At 43.3% G+C, this 20,210-nt stretch overlaps 1 protein-coding gene across 1 annotated transcript; it reads left to right on the plus strand.

Annotated features, from left to right (window-relative positions):
• Positions 1–5,708: 5,708 nt before the first annotated feature.
• LOC307208450 (protein TESPA1-like) lies at positions 5,709–19,472 on the plus strand (the record flags this gene model as incomplete). Its single annotated transcript, XM_079996508.1, has 4 exons — positions 5,709–5,848; positions 10,179–10,363; positions 16,712–16,754; positions 19,420–19,472. Coding segments are annotated over exons 1-4 (349 nt in total), but the record flags the coding sequence as incomplete, so codon positions are not given.
• Between the last annotated feature and the right edge of the window lie 738 nt (positions 19,473–20,210).

The raw sequence follows: 20,210 nt of genomic DNA on the forward strand, positions 1-20,210 counted from the left end.
GGCAGCTGGTGGAGATCAGGAAGTCATTCATCTGGTGAGCTGTTATAGCCCTGTGCACCTCTTTACAAAGCACAGGTGCTGGGTCTCTCCCACCAAGACATTTATAGAGCTGGTGCAGTCACCTTTGAAATAAACCAGTTGCCTAGTTTGTGGTCCTGACAAACCCTTGTGTTGTACTTGGTGCCACTCCCTTCTAGTGGCAACCGATGTGATAAAGTGCAGAGGTGGTGGTGGTGGAGACATAGTGTTGTGTGATGTTTTAGGACATGGGTGCTCCTTGATTTGATGGAGCAGGAGAGTGGTGCCAGACATACACCTGATATTTTTGTTGGTCACATATACTGTAATGTCTAGAACAAGAGACCTATGCTTAAGACAGTATGGCTTTTGAGATTTGTCTCCCTATGGGAAATGTTAATCTCCTTGACTGGGTTAGTCATTGGTTTCAGAGAGTGTTTGGGGTTAATGTGCTCACAGCAATAAATAACTTGCAATAAAATATATTCCCAGTGTAGCTATTAAAAGTGGGTCCTATGCCTGAAAGTGTTGAAAATGGATCCTTGTGTCTGAAAGGGGTGAAAACTACTGGTCTAATCTACCAGTGTTGGTGCTGACCTTTAAAGCCCTAAACGGCCTTGGCCCAGTATACCTGAAGGAGCGTCTCCACCCCCATCGTTCAGCCCGGACACTGAGGTCCTCCTCCGAAGGTCTTCTGCTGGTTCCCTCACTGCGAGAAGTGAAGCTACAGGGAACCAAGCAGAGGGCCTTCTTGGTAGTGGTGGAATGCCCTTCCATCAGATGTCAAGGAGTTAAAGAATTACACAACTTTTAGAAGACACCTGAAGGCAGCCCTGCATCTGGACATTTTTAACACTTGATGTTTTATGTTTTTAGATATGTTGTTGCGCCAACTTGGCAGGAGGGAGGCATTCCACAGAGCTTTGCTGCTGGTATCTCTGTGACCCTGAGGCCGGGGAGACTGGCGGCAGTGCTGGGGTGGTGGTGATGCCCCTTGGAGGGCGCTGTCTGAGGCAGCCGCCTGACCCAGCCTTATGAGTGGGCCAGCTCTGTTGCATATACACCATGCAGTTAAAGCCTTACTTGCTCCTCCCCCAAGGAATCCTGGGAAATGTAGTTTGCTGTGGGTGCTGGGGCTGAGGGGCATACTAACAGTTCTCAGCACCCTTCACAAACTACAGTTCCCAGTATTCCTTGTGGAGAGGATTTTTTTTGAAGGGTGTACACTGCTTATACATGAATCAAATTGTTTTTAGTGTATACAGCATCTTGTATGCATGTGGGGTGGGGAGAATGACTCTGACACCACACCACATTTACTGATTGCATTTACATCATTTTCCTTGGGGAGCTCTTGCTCATCTCCCATCCAGGCAGGGTGTCCAACTCCAGCTCCGCTTCGCTTTATTACCATCATCTGCTTTCAGCCTGCACCTCAATGGCTGAGAGAGACTTCCCCACCAAGCAGAAGAAGCTCATTGCAGCTTTAAATCACCAGCTTCATCACTAATTTACACATCTTGGAAGGTTAGGTGTTTTTCTTTCTTTTTTTAGTTTTGGCTGGCGAACTAACTGGGTCAGAAGAAAGCATCCTGACAGCTTCAGGCCTGGAATATGGGATATTCCTGAGTCTGGGACAGCAAAGGGGGGAGAGTTGCATGATGATAGGATGATCTGTCCCTTTCAGCTCTTATTTCTCCTCCTCCATCTCTGGGGCTACTAGTCCCAGTGCAGCAGATCTGTGAACAAACTGACTTATGTCTAGATAGCTCCTGGTACAAATCCCTGCAATCAAAGGGCTTTTCCCTGCTTCACTTATGCCCTGCCTGTATATACTTCCATATTGCACACACACACTCCAGCAAGGCACAGATTTGCAGCAAAATTACCCATCCAAGTGAGTGGCCAATGGGATTGTCTTGTAAAGTTCAGCCCCATACTCCTACCTGAGCCCTAGTGCAGTGCCTGCTCTCATGATTCTGAAAAGCATCCTTGGTTAAAACAAGACCTTTCCAGCCCATTGCTGAACAACAACAAAAGCATGTGCAAAGAGCCTGGCATTAATACTACTTCTCTCCATTCGCTGCACAGTGTAACCAGGTCCTGTACAGCTCCCACCCAGGGATTGTCAATTATTGATGGAAATGCATTTAAGATGCCATTTTCAAAAGTGGAACACAGCTTAGGGCTTCTGCCACTCTTCTTTCAAATTGGATTTAGCTCTGGCTATTCATTATAGAACATTGTTTTGGAAATGCCCAGCCTGGGAATCCCCACAGCTGCTGAGCCAGCAAGCTGGTAATTTATTTATTTCATGGGCTTGCTGATCAGAAGGTCGGCAGTTCGAATCCCCGCGACGGGGTGAGCTCCCGTTGTTCGGTCCCTGCTCCTGCCCACCTAGCAGTTTGAAAGCACGCCAAGTAGATAAATAGGTACTGCTCCGGCGGGAAGGTAAACGGCGTTTCCGTGCGCTGCTCTGGTTCTCCAGAAGCAGCTTAGTCATGCTGGCCACATGACCCGGAAGCTGTCTGCAGACAAATGCCAGCTCCCTTGGCCTGTAAAGCGAGATGAGCACCGCAACCCCAGAGTCGTCTGCGACTGGACTTAACAGTTAGAGGTCCCTGTTCCTTTACCTTTTACCATGTATTTACAATGCCACCTCCCAGCAGTCAATTTAGCTAGTGGATAACTGCGGGTGGTGCTGTGGGTAAAACCTAGCAGTTTGAAAGCACTCCTAAGTGCAAGTAGATAAATAGGTACCACTTTATAGCGGGAAGGTAAATGGTGTTTCCGTGTGCTGCACTGGTGCAGGCTTGCCAGAGCAGCTTCGTCACGCTGGCCACGTGACCCGGAAGTGTCTCCGGACAGCGCTGGCCCCCGGCCTCTTAAGTGAGATGGGTGCACAACCCTAGAGTCGGACACGACTGGCCCGTACGGGCAGGGGTACCTTTACCTTTACCTTTAACTGCCTTTAGCCATTGTAATGGGTGAGGAGTTTCATCCTCTGGCTATCACAAGTTGGTGTCCCTCTTACGTCTTTGACTGGAAAGCTTCTTGTATTCCACCCCCACCCTCATTCTCAGCCTGGTTCCCCACCCTAGCCACTCTGGTTGGCTTCCAACAAATTAAAACACAATATGACATCAAACAGGGATTGAACCAAGGACTCTGCTCTGTCAGTGAGCTAGGGACCTTCCCACATTCCTCTTCTGTTACCATGTCATGGGTTGCTTAGAGGTCACACCAGTCAGGATGTCAGGCAAGGATTTTCTCTCTCTCTGACAGTAATAGGAAACTAACGCCTGCCTTCTCTCCAATAGCAGTACATCCATTGCCACCTAGTGACTAAAACTGTTCATACAGGTACTTTTATTCACCAAAGTTCTTCATGCAGGAGCACCAGTAATTTCCTGGAATGACTTGTAGAGTTAGAACGGACAAGGGGGGGGGGGGGGGAGGTCATCTACTCCAACATCCTGCAATGCAGATCTCTTTTGCCAATGTGGGGCTCAAACCCACGACCCAGATATTAAGAGTCTGGTGCTCTACCACAAGCACTGTTCCTAGGGAAATTAGAAACCTACAATCTGATGTTGCCTACTGAAAATGTGTTTGTTTTGCCAAGCATTTTTTTAAGGATTAATCTGCTTTACTGTCAATCATTTGTTCTGTATTATTACAATGCTATAGCTTTAATGATAGTGTTATGCTGGTTTAATTATTTTGTTTTATGCAGTCTCACTATTTTTTATGAGCTTGCACACTTCTTCAGATGCACGCACACAAAAGCTTATACCCAGAACAAACTTAGTTGGGCTCTAAGGTGCTACTGGACAATTTTTTATTTTTTTAATTTATTTTGGCTGTGTCAGACCAACACGGCTACCTACCCAAATTTATTTTTTATGAGTTGGTGGTTTATAAATATTCCTACAACAATAAAATATCTACTAAATAAATAATAATAATAATAATAATAATAATAATAATAATAATAATAATTTATACCCCGCCCTTCCCGGCCAAGACTGGGCTCAGGGCGGTTAACACCAAATATATACACCACACTGGCTCTCAGATGTGCTTGCAGCTGCAAGTGATTGTTATTATCTTCATGCCCTGAAAAGCTCCATCTGTTTTATTTCTGCAGGTCAAGCTGCTACTCAAGTTGCTGGCAGTTCTCTTTGGGTCAGCTGGCAACCCTCCACAGTTACAGCTCAAGGCTTTGAACATCTCGCAACACCCCATGACTCTCTTGTTTTCGTCCTCAGGAAAAGATTGTATTCTGGGGAGAGGAAGGAATGTATGTCTTGCCTGGCACCCTTTGCCATATTCCTGTCAGGAGGGGGAGATGTCAAGGTTCACAATTCATGGAAAACACCTCACTCAACAAGCAAAAAGCTCTTTCTAAGACAGAGATTCTAAGAAGGTGTCTGCCAGGCAGAGAAGGGGATTATGCTGTGGTCTGGACCTCTGTTCTGTTGCATTATCTGCGCACCTGCAAAATTTTCACAGAAAACTGTCTTTTGAGATACTTAAACTCACCTGTAAATGTGATGTCGTGGCCACAGGAATATGGGCCTGGCTTGCAGGGAACTTGTCAAGGTGTGTGCATTGCAGTGCTTTGAGCACCACTGATGTATTACTATGGCTTTGGCTTTATAGTACTTTTCATTCTCTAATTACATCTCAATTTCATTCCTATATCAACGATCCTACAAAATCTGTGTTTTCCCCATTTTGTAGATGGAGAACTGAGACTAAGGAGGAGTGACTAGCCCAAGGCCAAGCAAACGGCAGTTTCCAGGAAGGAAATCGAGAAATCAACCTGTCATTTACAGGCATTCTCAATATTTTCAAGGCAGATGGTAAAAGGTAGCTGTGAGTTACATGAAACTCTGGCACCATCACACCCAGCTTCTCCTTTCAATTATATGCATGCACAGTTCTGATTGCCACATTCCAAAGACACGGGGATACAGATCGATCCCTTATGCCCAGTATTGTCTACACTTTCTGCATGCAAGGCAGATGCTCTGCCACTGAGCTATAGGGCCCTTCCCAAGACAAAGCTTGTTCTTTCCAGTTGTATATGTTCTTCAGTTTTATGGGTGGCTTTTTTTTAGTCTGATGTGCATTGTTGCATTTGTTCAATATATATTGCATTTATATACTGTGTGCAAACTGCTTTCATGTCACATTATTTTGGTAATGGAATCATATAATCATAGAATTGAAAGGGACCCTGAGGGTCATCTAGTCCAGCCCCTGCCATGCAGAAATCTTAACTAGATCATACAGGGCAGGTGGTCATCCAGCCTCTGCTTTAAAACTTCAAAGGAAGGAGAGTCCACCACTGTTTGTTCCACTGTTGAACACCACAATGAAGCATGGTGAACTATTTTAAACAAGCAAGCAAGCATAGCGTTCAAGACTGCACAGAAAAGGGCAAGTAGTAAGGAGAGAGAGAGAGAGAATAAATAATTCCAGGCCAAGCCTAAGAGGCCAGTACATTGCTGCCTCCTTTACCGCTTTCACTCAGCAGCCCATTAAGCTTTTTCCTCACAGGGTGGGTGAGAGCCGGATGTGAGCCACCGTTTGAGGTTTTCATGAGAAAAAACAAAACAAAAGAGATGAGCACGAAAGTTTCCTCTTGAAAACAGATCAGCTTCCTCCAGTCTCTGCTGACGCAGATTGGGTGAGGTGGGGAGAGGGGCAGGAATGGGCAAGGGCCTCCAATAGTCCTACCCTGGGCAGCTGAGATGCAGAGCGCGATGCCAGATTCACCAGGGGCTCACCTTAGAGCCCAGCATGCTCTTCCCAGGGCCGGGTAAGTAGCAGCAGCCGGCAAATTAAGGTGCGGCCCTGTCCCTCACAGGCTGTGACCTCCTTCTGAATAGAAAGGCGTAATTCTGACAGCATCCTCTGAACAGAGGTGAGGGAAGGAGTGGAGGTGATATGGAATGGGAATGAGGAGGATATTGAGAAGGAGGTGATGGAGGAGAGCACTAGGGTGGGAGGGGAGTGGGCTGCAAATGGAGAAAGAGAATGCACTTGAGGGGGGATGTTTTTACGCAGCAGTTTATTGTTGATTCAGTTGATTCATGATTTTCATCACAGTGCCATCTCATAAACACCCCAAAATGTGATGTGATTTTGATTTAATATTTGTATACCACTTTTCAGCAATAATATGGAGCTGAAAGTGGCTCATAATAATAACAAAGCTTTAAAAAGGAGCAAACAATGTTTCTATCCAATATAAGCTTACATATGTACACACACACACACACACACACACACACACACTACCATATCAGTAAAGCAAAAACAAATATTTCAATAAACAATTAACGCAGTTCAGAACAAACTCATAATGATTAAAAAAGAAATAATCTAGATTTATCATTTCAGCAGGGTTTTAAACAAATTTATTGGCTTTTCCATGGAAATGGTAAACCACGAATAAATGGGAAAATATGGTGTTGGGTGAATAATAATAATAATAATAATAATAATAATAATAATATGCCCCAGCCATCTGACTGGGTTGCCACAGTCATTCTGAGCAGCTTCCCACAAAATATTAAAACATAGAAAACCTCAAATATTAAAAACCTCTCTGTTTTTATGCTGTGCAGAACTGGCATGCATGAGCAGCGCTGAGTTCACAATAAATTGCCATGTGCCAGAGCCCTGGAAGGACTAGAGAGGCAGGAAAGAACACAAGAAACTGCCTTCTGCTGAGTCAGGGCATTGGTCCATTTAGCCGTGTATCATCTGCCCTGACTGGCAGGGGCTCGCCAGGATTTTAGACAGGTCTTTCCCAGCCCTACCTGGAGATGCTGGGGATTGATCCAAGGACCTTCTGCATGCAAAAGCAGATGCTCTGCTGCTGAGCCACAGCCCTTTCCCTTGCAATACAGACTCTCTCAGAGGAGCTCTAGCCCTTCTCTTCTAGCTGTACCAGGGAATGTCTTCAGATTTCAAAATGTCTTCCCCTGCTTGCCATCTCTTTCTCTCCTGTAAACTACAAGCACTTTTTAATGTAGGATGTGCTCACTGCTGTGCTTTTCGCGTCCTTAATGAGATGAACCCGGGTCTGCACCCTCTCAGATTGGTTAGAAGTTCCCGGGAGGCAGTACCTCTCAGATTTGGTTTCCCAGATGGGAGAGGACCAGATATTTAACAGTGTCTTTCTAACATTCACTTTATTTAAAAATCCCCCGTGTATCCAAGTAGAGCTGCCTCAAATCCTGGAGAACCTATGACAGTCAGCAAAGACAAGACTGAGCTAGAGTTTCCAGTGGGCTGACTCAGCATATGGCAACTCTTCCTATGTTTCCATTTGCAAGAGGATGACTCTGCCCATTGGCACTAATGGAAGCTTCCCTCGAATTGCAAAAAGCAGCCCTGGTGGGGCAGGGAGTGGTGGAATTCTGATGGGGACCACAGCTGAGACATGGGGTTAAAGTCCCTTTCTCCCATGCAGGGGGGTCCTGATCTAGTTTACTCCCACCTCCACATCAGCTCATTTGTTAAGAAACAACATGACAGAAGGCAGCCTACATGACAAACGTCACATCTAGTCTGGTAAATGAAACTTGGCTTGTCCCACCACCCACTCTAACCATTGCAGGCTCTTTTGATGGTCTGCTGATAGAAGCTCAAACCGCAAGGAGGAAACCAGCCTTTTGTGGCCTCGAGTGCAGCTTGTGATAACAGCTCTGCTCCTCACTCTCCTGGAGGCAAAGGGAGATGGCTCACAGTGCAAGCGCTGTTGGCACGGAAACAAAAAACAAACCCGACTTCAAATGCTCAGAAAAACACTTACTTCCCAGAAGTCCCATCAGAAGTCAGGGCAGAATCAAGATACAGCTCCTCAGCCAAAGCAAATAAAGCCCAAACTGTGACATACAAGAAGGGATAGGCATGTCATTTTAGGGGGTAAAACTTAATTTTTGCTAATTTTCAGCAAGAGGTCTTAAAATATTTTTTTGAGTATGAGGAATTCAAATCTGCTATTATTTTTATGGCTGGCTAACAGTTAGCTTCATAAATTTACATTTGACGAAGAAGCACATAAACTGCTTTCGGACAACCAAAGAATTTTAATTTTACCTTCTGAAAATGTAATGTAATGCTAAATGATAATAATAATAGAATCACAGAGTTGGAAGGGACCACAAGGGTCATTTAATCCAGTCCCCTGCAATGTACATTTTTTTGCCCTGGACCCCATGACCTTGAGATCAGAGGTTTTTACACATCCATTTATCTCCTCCTTCCACTCAGACAAGGCAAAGGCATTACAGTGGTACCTGAAACTGTTCTTAACCTGAAGCACCACTTTAGCTAACGGGGCCTCCCACTGCCGCCGTGCCGCTGCTGCATGATTTCTGTTTTCATCCTGAAGCAAAGTTCTTAACCTGAGGTACTATTTCTGGATTAGTGAAGTCTGTAACCTGAAGCGTATGTAACCTGAAGCGTATGTAACCTGAAGCGTATGTAACCCGAGGTACCTCTGTATTACAGTTCAATGGTGTGTTTTAGCCAGACAAAAGTACTAGAAGGGAGCATGAAACAGGCCTGGTGTGGGATGTCATTTGGGGAGTGTTCAAAGAGCCTTAGGTAAAGGTAAAGGGACCCCTGACCATTGGGTCCAGTCATGGCCGACTCTGGGGTTGCAGCACTCATCTCGCTTTATTGGCCAAGGGAGCCGGCGTACAGCTTCTGGGTCATGTGGCCAGCATGACTAAGCCGCTTCTGGCGAATCAGAGCAGCGCACAGAAATGACGTTTACCTTCCCGCTGGAGCGGTACCTATTTATCTACTTGCACTTTGACGTGCTTTCGAACTGCTAGGTTGGCAGGAGCAGGGACTGAGCAATGGGAGCTCACCCCGTCATAGGGATTTGAACTGCCGACCTTCTGATCGGCAAGTCCTAGGCTCTGTGGTTTAACCCACAGGACCACCCGCATCCCTTCAAAGAGCCTTATAGAACTAATATAACTGCAAGTACTCTGGAATCATTTTTAATGATTTCACTGCAATTTTTCACACATTTTACTTACCAAGAAAAGCAAAATTATATTAATTTAACCAAAATATATATTAAATGCCCAAGTCATGCTACAACTTCTTAGCATCCCTCATTTTAGGAATTTGAAAGTTGAAAAACTCAACATGTCCTAAACTTGTGAAGCCCACACAAAAATGCAGCTGATGAAGAAATGCAGAGAACAGAGCTGGAAAGATGAAAAACTCAGAGGAGCTGAAAGTGACATATTTGCCCAACCCTAGCTGGCTCTGAAGAGAACCGGAGACCAACAGCAGCTGGAGGGCTGCAAGTTCTCCATCATTGCTGTAGCCCTTTGGAGTAGGGAGGCCTCATGCAGGATTGATCTCCCCCTTGGGGGTGCATTGGGATTCTCTGCTCAAGATCATTCCAGAAACATAACCATCATCCTGAAAGAGCTATCCTGATGCTGCTGTTTGGGTGCCCATTGTTCGTAGAGTGCAGTGCAGTAGTCCAAGTAGGAGATAACTAGGGCCTGCACCACTCTGGTGAGAGAGTCTGCAGGCAGGTAGGGTCTGAGTCAGTGTACCAAATGGAGCTGGTAGACAGCTGCCCTGGACATAGAACTGACCTATGTCTCCATGGACAGCTGTGAATCCAAAATGATCCCCAGGCTGCACACCTGGTCCTTCAGGGGCACGGTTTCCCTCTTCAGGACCAGGGAGTCCCCCACAACTGCACACCCCAGTCCCCCAAGAACAGTACTTCTGTCTTGTCAGGATTGAACCTCAATCTGTTAGCTGCATAAATGGTGCAAAGCAAACTTAAGATGAGAAAATGGAGAGAAAAGAAAATGGTCAGATCTGTCCATCTCCAACTTTTAACCAAAACTCCAGTTGTTTGCCTGTTCTGGGCAACTCAGCAACTTGGCTAATGAAGGATTGTTCCACCAGGAACCATAGCTTTCTCTTTGACTGTGAAGTGTACTTTCTGGGATTGTGGTGGTGAAGAGAAACTCCTTGCCCAGGATATGAAAAGGCAGTCAAGTAACTCAAAACTGCCCCAAGTGGAGAAGATTGATAACTGCTACAAAGCTGAGCATCCTATGACCTCAGCACCCTGACATTTTGTTCTTCCCTAGGGTCTTGCCAGTCATGGACAACAACTTCACCTCCTGGCTGAGCCACTCTTCCTGGGAGCGCCGGAGGGCATGGGCCAAGCCAAGTGTGGCTGTAGAAGAAGAGGGGTCCCATGCTGAGGAGGAGGCATCCTGCACACCCCAAAAAGCTCTTGAACCCTCATTCTTGGAGGATGGTTTCTTGCAAGGTGGGAAAACTGCTTACACACATTCACTCCTACTCTCATTATGTAATAATATTTCAGTGTGAGGTGCTTTCAGACAGTGTATACAATCTTTTATGGGGGTGGTAGGGAGAAGCTGACACAGGCTAAGTGAGCTGAACTTGGGTCCCATTGAAATCAATGGCCCAATTTTTCATTCCTTTAGTACAGCTTGCTTTGATGTATCCTTTTGTTTGTGGGCTTCCCTTAGACCTCTGGATGGCCATTCTGAGAAGAGGGTGCTGAATTAGATGGATTTTTGGTCTGATCCAATAGGGCCAACTCCTTGAGCCAGTATCATCTATCATCTATCTATCTATATCTATCTATCTATCTATCTATCTATCTATCTATCTATCTATCTATCATCTATCATCTATCTATCTATCTATCTATCTATCAATCATCTATCTATCTATCTATCTAATCTATCTATCATCTATCATCTATCTATATCTATCTATCTATCTATCATCTGTCTATCTATCTATATCTATCTATCATCTATCTATCTATCTATCTATCTATCTATCTATCATCTATCTATATCTATCTATCTATCAATCTATCTATCTATCTATCTATCTATCATCTATCATCTATCTATCATCTATATCTATCATCTATCTATCTATCATCTATCTATCTATCATCTCTATCTATCTATCTATCTATCTATCTATCTATCTATCTATCTATATCTATCTATATCTATCTATCTATCTAATCTATCATCTATCTATCATCTATCTATCATCATCTAATATAATATTTAGAAAAATGGAAATGCTCTGGAAGCAACCTCACTGTGGTATGCCCAAATAAGTTTTTTCTTTCCAGAATTGAGCTTGGACAGAAGGTCAAAATGTTTGATGCAGAACCTGTATGTGTGTGGTGCTAATGGGCTTGTCTGCCCATGCTTGTCACCCCCAAACTTCTTGTTTTCAACCCCCATTTTCAAAACTTTTCATATGCATATAACTATATGAATGAACAGATAAATGCACAAACACTAATGTGGTGATTTAGAAAGAAAGGTGGGCGGCCTTTCTGAAATAGCATTTGGGCATGGGTGGGAAAGTCAATTTGTTGATAGGCCTTTCTATCACTTTGGCTGTGAGCCAATACTCACACATGCAAACACTCAGCAGAGTGATGTGGTGAGAGCTTTGTTCCCATGGTGCCTTTCTTCTTCCTGCATCAAGCCACTGGCCCATTAAACCCAGCCCTGTTTGTTCTGACAACAAGACGCAAGTAAGGCTGTAATGAGGGGGTTCTTGATACAACAGAATGCTGTAAAGAAAAGGATACAGAATGAGAGGAAAGACAAGATATTGGAGAAAATCAAAGAATTGGAGAAGAAGTTAAGATCAAATCCGAAGTCACAGCCGACCCTGAGAGAAATCAAACTTCATCAAGCACAATATTCTAAATTGATAAACCAGGAAATAGAGTGGAAGATTAAATTAATGAAACAAAAAACTTTTGAATCGGCAAATAAATGTGGGAAACTGCTAGCTTGGCAGTTGAAGAGGAGACAAAAACTAAATCACAAATTTAGAAATTGAAGGAAGAAATATTCAGAACCCTGTCGAGATCAGAAAGTGCTTCCAGAGATATTTCAAAAGATTATATACTCAAGGGCCGCAAGATGAGGTTGAGATTAAACAATTTTTGGAAAAAAATGGACTAATAAAATTGTCACAAGAAAATAGATCAATCCTGAATTGCAAAATAACACGACAAGAGATTGAACAAGCCATTCAGAACATGCAATTGGGCAAATCCCCAGGGCCAGATGGGCTGACCTCCAAGTACTACAAGACATTAAAAGACTATCTGATACAACCACTAATGGAGGTCAGCAATGAAATTATGGAGGGGAAGAATGTGCCGGAATCGTGGAAAGAAGCTTTTATCACATTGATACCAAAATCGGAAGCCGAAAAGACACAACTTAAGAACTATCGTCCCATCTCCCTTTTAAATGTGGATTACAAAATATTTGCAGACGTTTTGGCAAGTAGACTCAAAAAAGTATTAAATGAAGTAATTCATAAAGACCAGGCAGGCTTTCTCCCAGGTACACACCTGTTTGCTAACACAAGGAATATCATTGACATTTTGGAACTTTTGCAAACAGACATAAATACAAAAGCAGTGTTAATTTTCATAGATGCGGAGAAGGCCTTTGACAATATCTCTTGGAAATTTATGAAGGGAAATTTAAAAGAAATGGGAGTGGGACGGGGTTTTGAGAATGGGATTGATGCAATATATTCAGAACAAAAAGCTAAATTGATAGTTAACAATGTGGTTACAGAAGAGTTTAAAATTGAAAAAGGAACACGACAAGGCTGCCCCATTTCCCCTCTGCTATTTATTTCGGTTCTGGAGGTGCTCTTGAATATGATCAGAGGGGACCGGTTGGTGGAAGGAATCCAGGTCGGAGCGAAACAATACAAACTTAAAGCTTTTGCAGATGACCTAGTTTTGACCCTGCAGGAGCCAGAATCTAGTACGAAAAGAGTGTTACAATTGATTCAAGACTTTGGTCGAGTGGCGGGATTTAAATTAAACAAACAGAAAACTAAGGTGCTGGGAAAAAATTTGACAGATACAGAGTCAGAACGGTTTCAGAGAGAGACAGAACTAACTGTGGTTAAAAAAGTAAAGTACCTAGGGGTAAACATAACAGCAAAAAATCTGAGTCTTTTTAAGGATAACTATGAAAAATGTTGGTCTGAAATTAAAAGAGACTTAGACAGTTGGACAAAATTGAAACTTTCTTTGTTAGGCCGAATTGCTGCTATTAAGATGAATGTATTGCCAAAAATGTTGTTTTTGTTTCAAACACTACAGATTGTGGACAAGACGGAGTGCTTCCGGAAGTGGCAGAGAGACATCTCTAAGTTTGTCTGGCAGGGCAAAAAGCCCAGAATTAAGTTTAAGATATTAACTGATGCGAAAGAAAGAGGGGGTTTTGCCCTGCCAGACCTAAAGTTGTACTATGAGGCCGCAGCTTTCTGCTGGCTAAAAGACTGGCTACTTCTCGAGGACACTGACGTTCTGGATCTGGAAAGTTTTAACAATGCTTTTGGTTGGCATGCATACTTATGGTATGACAAGGTTAAGATCAATAAGGCCTTTAAGAATCATATTGTCAGAAAAGCAGTGTTTAATGTCTGGACAAAATATAAAGACTTATTGGAAAATAAAACTCCAAGGTGGCTTTCACCGCTGGAAGCTAAGGCCCGAAAAAGACCCAATATGGAGGCCAAATGGCCAAAATATTGGGAAATACTAGAAAAAGATGGAGACAATTGGAAATTGCAGAGTTTGGAGAAAATGAAGGATAAAGTGCGAGACTGGTTACACTACGCTCAGATTAAAGAAGTCTTTAAAAATGACAAAAAGTTAGGGTTCCAGGTGGAGAAATCGAAGTTGGAAACAGAACTGTTAGAGCCTAAGACTAAGGTACTTTCAAGAATGTATAACTTGCTGTTAAAATGGAATACACAAGATGAAATGGTTAAATCGGCTATGATAAAGTGGGCACAAGACATTGGGCACAACATTATGTTTGAGGACTGGGAAAGGTTGTGGACCATTGGGTTGAACTTCACTGCATGTAATGCTTTGAAGGAAAATGTAATGAAAATGATATATAGATGGTACATGACCCCAGTTAAACTTGCCAAAATATACCATTTGTCTGATAATAAATGTTGGAAATGCAAAGAAAATGAAGGAACATTCTTTCACCTCTGGTGGACTTGCCCTAGAGTGAAGGCTTTCTGGGAAATGATATATAATGAGCTGAAAAAGGTATTTAAGTATACCTTCACTAAGAAACCAGAGGCCTTCCTTTTGGGTATTGTCGGCCAGAAGGTGTTAAGGAAGGACCGAACATTTTTTATGTATGCAACAACAGCAGCAAGGATACTTATCGCTAAGCACTGGAAAACCCAAGATCTACCCACACTGGAAGAGTGGCAGATGCAGCTGATAGACTATATGGAACTAGCCGAGATGACCAGCAGAATCCGAGACCTGGGAGAAGAGAAAGTTGAAGAAGACTGGAAGAAATTTAAGATTTATTTTAAAAAGCATTGTAATTTGGTTGAATGTTAAGAAGGATGCTAGATCATAAATAATTGAGCACCACTAAACTAGATGGAATTAGGATGACAAGTGAGATTGAGGAAAAAATATAAACCTTTGGGAGAATTATTAGATTATATTTTAAATGAATGGGATACAAGAATGTAAACAAGATGATAAATTGCGGGTAAGAATTGACAATGATGCAAGTGGGAGCGGGAGACGTGAGGGAGTCCAATGAAGCTAAGAAAATATGTTATGATATATGTTTTATTGTTTTTTATTTTTGCAATTATGTTTAAAAATTTTAATAAATATATATATAAAAAAATAAATAAAAGACAATTAAAAATTGCACAGCATCTAGTATGTTACATTACAAACGCTACAGCAGGCAGAAAACTCATTAAGTGGCCCATCATTAGCATTTTCAAGTGGTCCATGGAGACAAAAGTTGCTCCAGATGTTGCTGAACTCCAGTTCTCACCATTGGTCATGCTGGCCAGGGCTAAACTGCCTAGCAACATCTGGAGGGCACTACCCCACCCTAGCCTTTTGCTAGCTGAGATTCTAGAGATTTTTAAAGCAAGCCATGAGCTCCACCACTGAGCTGTCAGCCTCCGCCCCCCCCCCCCCGTGTAGTCAGGCACCCATGCATTCCCCTGAGCCATTTCAATATTATTCCCTCTGCACTTCTTCCTCCCCCTCTTTCTCTCACTTTCTCTTTTTCTATTACAAGTATGGAAAATGGGCAGAAGTTCCACTCCCCCCCTCAGCACAAATAAAATAACACCCATGTTACATTATGCAACTCATATGTTATTGGCAAAGCAAACATAAAAAAGTGCATTTTCTGGGCGGGGGGAGACCCACTTTGAATGCAGCAGCTTCTGTGTGTGTTGCTTTCTAAGTGGTCTCACTGGGCAGGATGGCAGCGCTTCCTTGTCTGTCAGAACATGGGTTGTGTGCAAAGAATAAACGATGGGTGGAAACAGGAATGTGGCTCTTTAGAAAGGGATGTTGTGCTCTTCCACCCTGCTTCCTCCTCTGTGATAGCCACCTTGAGCTGCATTCTCCTCTGCTGCACTTACTCAGCAGTGTTATCAAGGAGGCACTTTGTGGCAGCAGGTGAGGGCCTCCCTCAGCCAAATCAGCAGGAGGGCCTGCAAATGCAACAGGGCAGACTTCCTTGCATTTTAAAGTAAGTGTTCATGACCATGGTTCAGTGCAAGACTGTTAGTTCCAGAGTCTAGAATGGTACCCCAAGCTTACATCTGGTGTCAGAGCGAGGGCCGTCTTAAGCATATCTGGTGCTGTGGTGCAAAGATCCCTCCGGTGCCCCCCCCTTCCCAGAGTTGTCAACCTTTTTTTAGGACTGGAGGAGGCGGGCAGCAGCTGGAGGGCAGGCGCCTCCCGGCTCAGCTGGCTGCTTCTTGCCGTGGTGGCCACAGCAGGCAGCACCCCAAGTGAGCGGGCCTGCGCCAAGTGAGTGAGGGCGCGTGCACCGCTTCCGCCGAGTGTCGGCTCGGTTTTTTCCCTTTTAGCCTTCTGGCGCCCCGCAGAATTCGTTGGGCATGGAGAAAAGAGGTCCAGCACAGCAGGCAACCATGTAGAAAAGCAGTCAGAGGCGGCTTGTACTCCTTATGTAGAAGTGTATTTGAAAATGTTTGTTTTGGAGGTCTTTTCCTTTTTCCTTTTTTATGTATGTATGTATGTTTTTTCTTTTTTATTGTATATTTGATGTGTGTGTGTGTGTGTGTGTGTGTGTATACACACACACTTTTTTTAAGGAAAAGCAATCAGGCAGCTGGAGGGAAAGATGCTAGAGGAGGTGGTTGTAGAGCTAAAGTTGAGGGAAGGGAAGGGTTAAGCATTCTTCCTCCTGCTTCTATGCAAATTGCACCCTCCACTGCTATGCAGCTGTTCAGCAGCAATAAGGGCTCACAGGGCCATAATGACTACCAAATAATGAGTTCATTTAGTTATTCATATGTTTAAACCACATTCATTCCATTACTCACTTTCAGGTGTTCTTCCTCTTCCTCATTCTCCTCTTCTTTTGCTACTGCCTCTGTAGTGGCGACATCAGACATCCTGCCCATGTGGTTTGCTGAGAGGCTGGCTAACAAGCCTTAGATGGCTGCATTTGGCCTCAGCAGAGATGTGGATCATCACAGTAACTTATCCAGTCTGTGAGGAGCCCTAGCACTTTTTCTTTGTTTCCAACAGGGAGCTCATCCAATAAGATTGAGAGCTGGCTGCAGGAATGCAGGTGAGTCTACCTGAGAGAGGTCATGGAGGAGGTCACAACCCGAAAGGATCATGACATTGTCAGAAGTTATATTTTTATTTCAAGAATCAGGGGCATTTTTAGATATGCACATACTTTGCAACAGGGATAAAGAACATGTGGTTCTTGGGCTCAAACTCCCATCAGCCCCAGCCAACATAGCTAATGGTCGAAGATGATGGGAGTTGGGGTACAGCAACATCTGGAGAACTATAGATTCCTAATCACACTCAGTTCATTGTACTAGTTTTACTGGGGATAATGCAAGAGCTTCTGCCTTGATTTCTAACGTTCCTTTTTCATTTCAGTAACTGTTGCATTATGGAAGTGTGGCTTCCAAAGGGGCCCAGGGTAACAACAATACTAGCTTTACCAAATTCCTTTTTCTTAAACCCAGACATACCAAAGGTTTACTTTCCCTTGGAATGGCCACACACATAGTTTCCTATGGAATACAATAAAACACAGCATTAATTTTTTTAAGAAAAGTCTGCCTATATTACTTTCCTGCCTTTTAAATCTGTAGTTTCCATTGCATTTTGACAACCTGAAGCTCAAAAAGCACAGGAACGACATGGGTGGCGGAGAGAATATTTATGGAATCTAAATATAAAACATTTCTAGATGGCAAGGATTGGGAAATGCATCTTTTGAAATGAAGCTTTCCAAGATTTTCTACAGTCTACATGTCATTTGCTGCCTTTCGTGAAATCAACTTTTTAATCTGATGTGTGTTTACAGATGCCCCACTAGGGAGAGTAATTGTTTTGTTTGATGTGTGAAATAATTGCATCTACATAACAATTTCCAGAGCAGTAGCCTTGTTGGTATGTTGTAGCAAAATCAACTAAGAGTTTTTTTTTCCTGGCACTTTAAAGACTAGCAAACATAACATAAACTGTCGTAGACTACAGTTAATTTCATTGTGTGTGAGAAATATAATCTTGAACTGGCCATCATATATATTTGTGTATACATCCAACTATACCAATATCGTGCTCCATGGAACACATAGTTGCTTAAATACCACAGAAATCAGTTGGCACACCTCTACATATAGAAATATAGCAAATAAATAAGGGGCTGCAGTTAGATGAGTTTGGCTCCAATCCTATACAGTCGTGCCCCGCAAGACGAATGCCTCGCAAGACAAAAAGCCCGCTAGACGAAAGGGTTTTCCGTTTTGGAGGCGCTTCGCAAAACGAATTTCCTATGGGCTTGCTTCGCAAGACGAAAATGTCTTGCGAGTTTTTCCGACTTTTTTTCCCTTTCCCCCCCTTTTTCTAAGCCGCTAAGCCGCTTATCTGCTTATCCGCTAAGCCGATAAGCCGCTAAAAGCCGCTAAAAGCCGATAAGCTTTTCGTCTTGCGAGGCACCACTGTATATCATAGAATTTTAGAGTTGCAAGGGACATCAAGGGTCATCTAATCCAAGCCTCTGCAATGCAGGAATCTCAACTGTGCATACCTAACATTAATCTCAGCTGCAGGGAGATTAAACATACCTACGATTAGCCTGTTAATCCCAGATGAAAGAGAGTGTTCTTGCTTCTTCCCAGCTATTCAGGACCTAGAAGGTTTATGGTTCCAGAAAAAAATGAATATGGAGCATGGTTCTAGGTGCTCCTGTTGTGACCCACCTGCAACCTGCTAGTGGGTCGATGACCAGTGCTGTACTGACTCTGAAGCCAATGGTCACCCCTCCATTGCACAAAAGAAGCTTATTCATGTCTGCTGTACTGTGGGGAGCAATTGCATAGTTCAAAGTGAAGAAATCTAGTACTAACCATTGTTCCCGTTCAGATATTTTCATTTCTAAGTTGCCAGTTTTTGTGAATATTCTGCTTTTGCTCTGCATTCTACAATCAGGCCTAGCAAAAGAGGTCCTAGAGCTGCCCCCCCCCCCAAATACTAGGCTGTATTCCTTGGCTCCACCATCAAGTGACCTGGCTCTGGCCTTTGCTCCTCCTTGGTCCCACCCAGGTTTTAGAACTTTTGAACTCAGGATAGAGTGACTGTCTGGAGCAGGTAGGGGGAACCTTTGGCCCTCCAGATATTGCTGAACTACAACTCCCACCATCCCTGGCCATTGTCCATGTTTACTGGGCCTGATGGGAGTTGTAGTTCAGCAATATCTGGAAGACCAAAGGTTCCTCACACCTGGTGTAGAGTTTCACTCCATACACAGTATTGGCATTCTCATTTGTGGATTTCCTGGGCTGTAGGGCTTCAGATCTGTGAACTGGAGGTTAGCACTTAAGGCGACCAGGGCCAGTTCAAGACATTTTGCTGCCTGAGGTGAAGGACAAGATGTTGCTGTCTCCCAAGGAACATACGAAAGCCAATTGGACTGGGATTTTCCTTCAGTACTAGTGAATGGAAGGTATCCTCCACTGCACTAGAGGACAGGAGGCTAGTGTAGGGGTCCCAGGGTAGCCAGGTGGCACTCAGAGCTCTATCCATCCCCTGCAGTTTGGCATCTGCTGCCTGAGGCAGCTGCCTTGCTCTGCCTGGTGGTGCCACTGTTTGCTGAGTGGGACTTACCGTAATTGTCTGTGATGTTCCGGCTAGGTCCTAGGAGAAAAATGGCAAAATGATTTAGGAACTCCTATAGCTGTAATGATGCAGCTCTTGGTTCTGGCTTTCAGCTCTTCACTGGACCCCTTCTCAGAGAGCATCTCTGCTCCAGGTGCCTATGCTGGTAAGTGATTTCTGCAATTTGCTCGGTCTGCAATTTGCTCGGTCGATTTCTGCAATTTGCTCGGTCTGCCTTCTCAAACATGAAGTAAGGTAGGCTGAAGTTTGGACTGCACACACACACCATACATTTAAAGCACATTTTGAGCGTGTGCACACCCAAACAAAGAGTCCCAGGAAATGTAGTTTATTAAAGGGTGCTGGGAATTGTAGCTCTCTGATAGGTAAAATACAGTTCCCAGGATTCTTGGGTGTGTGTGCTTCAAATGTACTTTAATGTATGGTTATGTACACAGGCCTCATTCATGAACCTTTAGAAGGGCATATAATATAATATTACTTTTGCTTTAATTGTGATGTTTAGCTCATTTTTTAGTTGATGCTTTGTTAAGAGTGTTTTATAGGTCGTACTTGTTTTTATTGATGATTTGTTAATTATTCTATATAATTTATGCGGTATTTGTGATGTTCTATTTTTTTTATTGTTTGTAAGCTGTTTTGGGATTCATTTGAATGAAAAGCAACATAGAAATATAATCAATCAATCAACCAATGAATGTTTTTTCTATTTTTTTTCTATTTTTTATTAATTTTCAATTACTGAAGTCCAATAACAGCTACATTTTACCAATGTCAAATTACAATTCATATCCAAATATATATAAATTATAAAGCCAATTATACAATTTGTGTGACTTCCTGTGTGCTGGGTTTCGGAGTGCAAAGTTATTATTTCTTCCTG

Source organism: Podarcis cretensis (genome assembly GCF_951804945.1).
Source record: "Podarcis cretensis genome assembly, contig: SCAFFOLD_36, whole genome shotgun sequence".
NCBI lineage: Eukaryota > Metazoa > Chordata > Lepidosauria > Squamata > Lacertidae > Podarcis > Podarcis cretensis.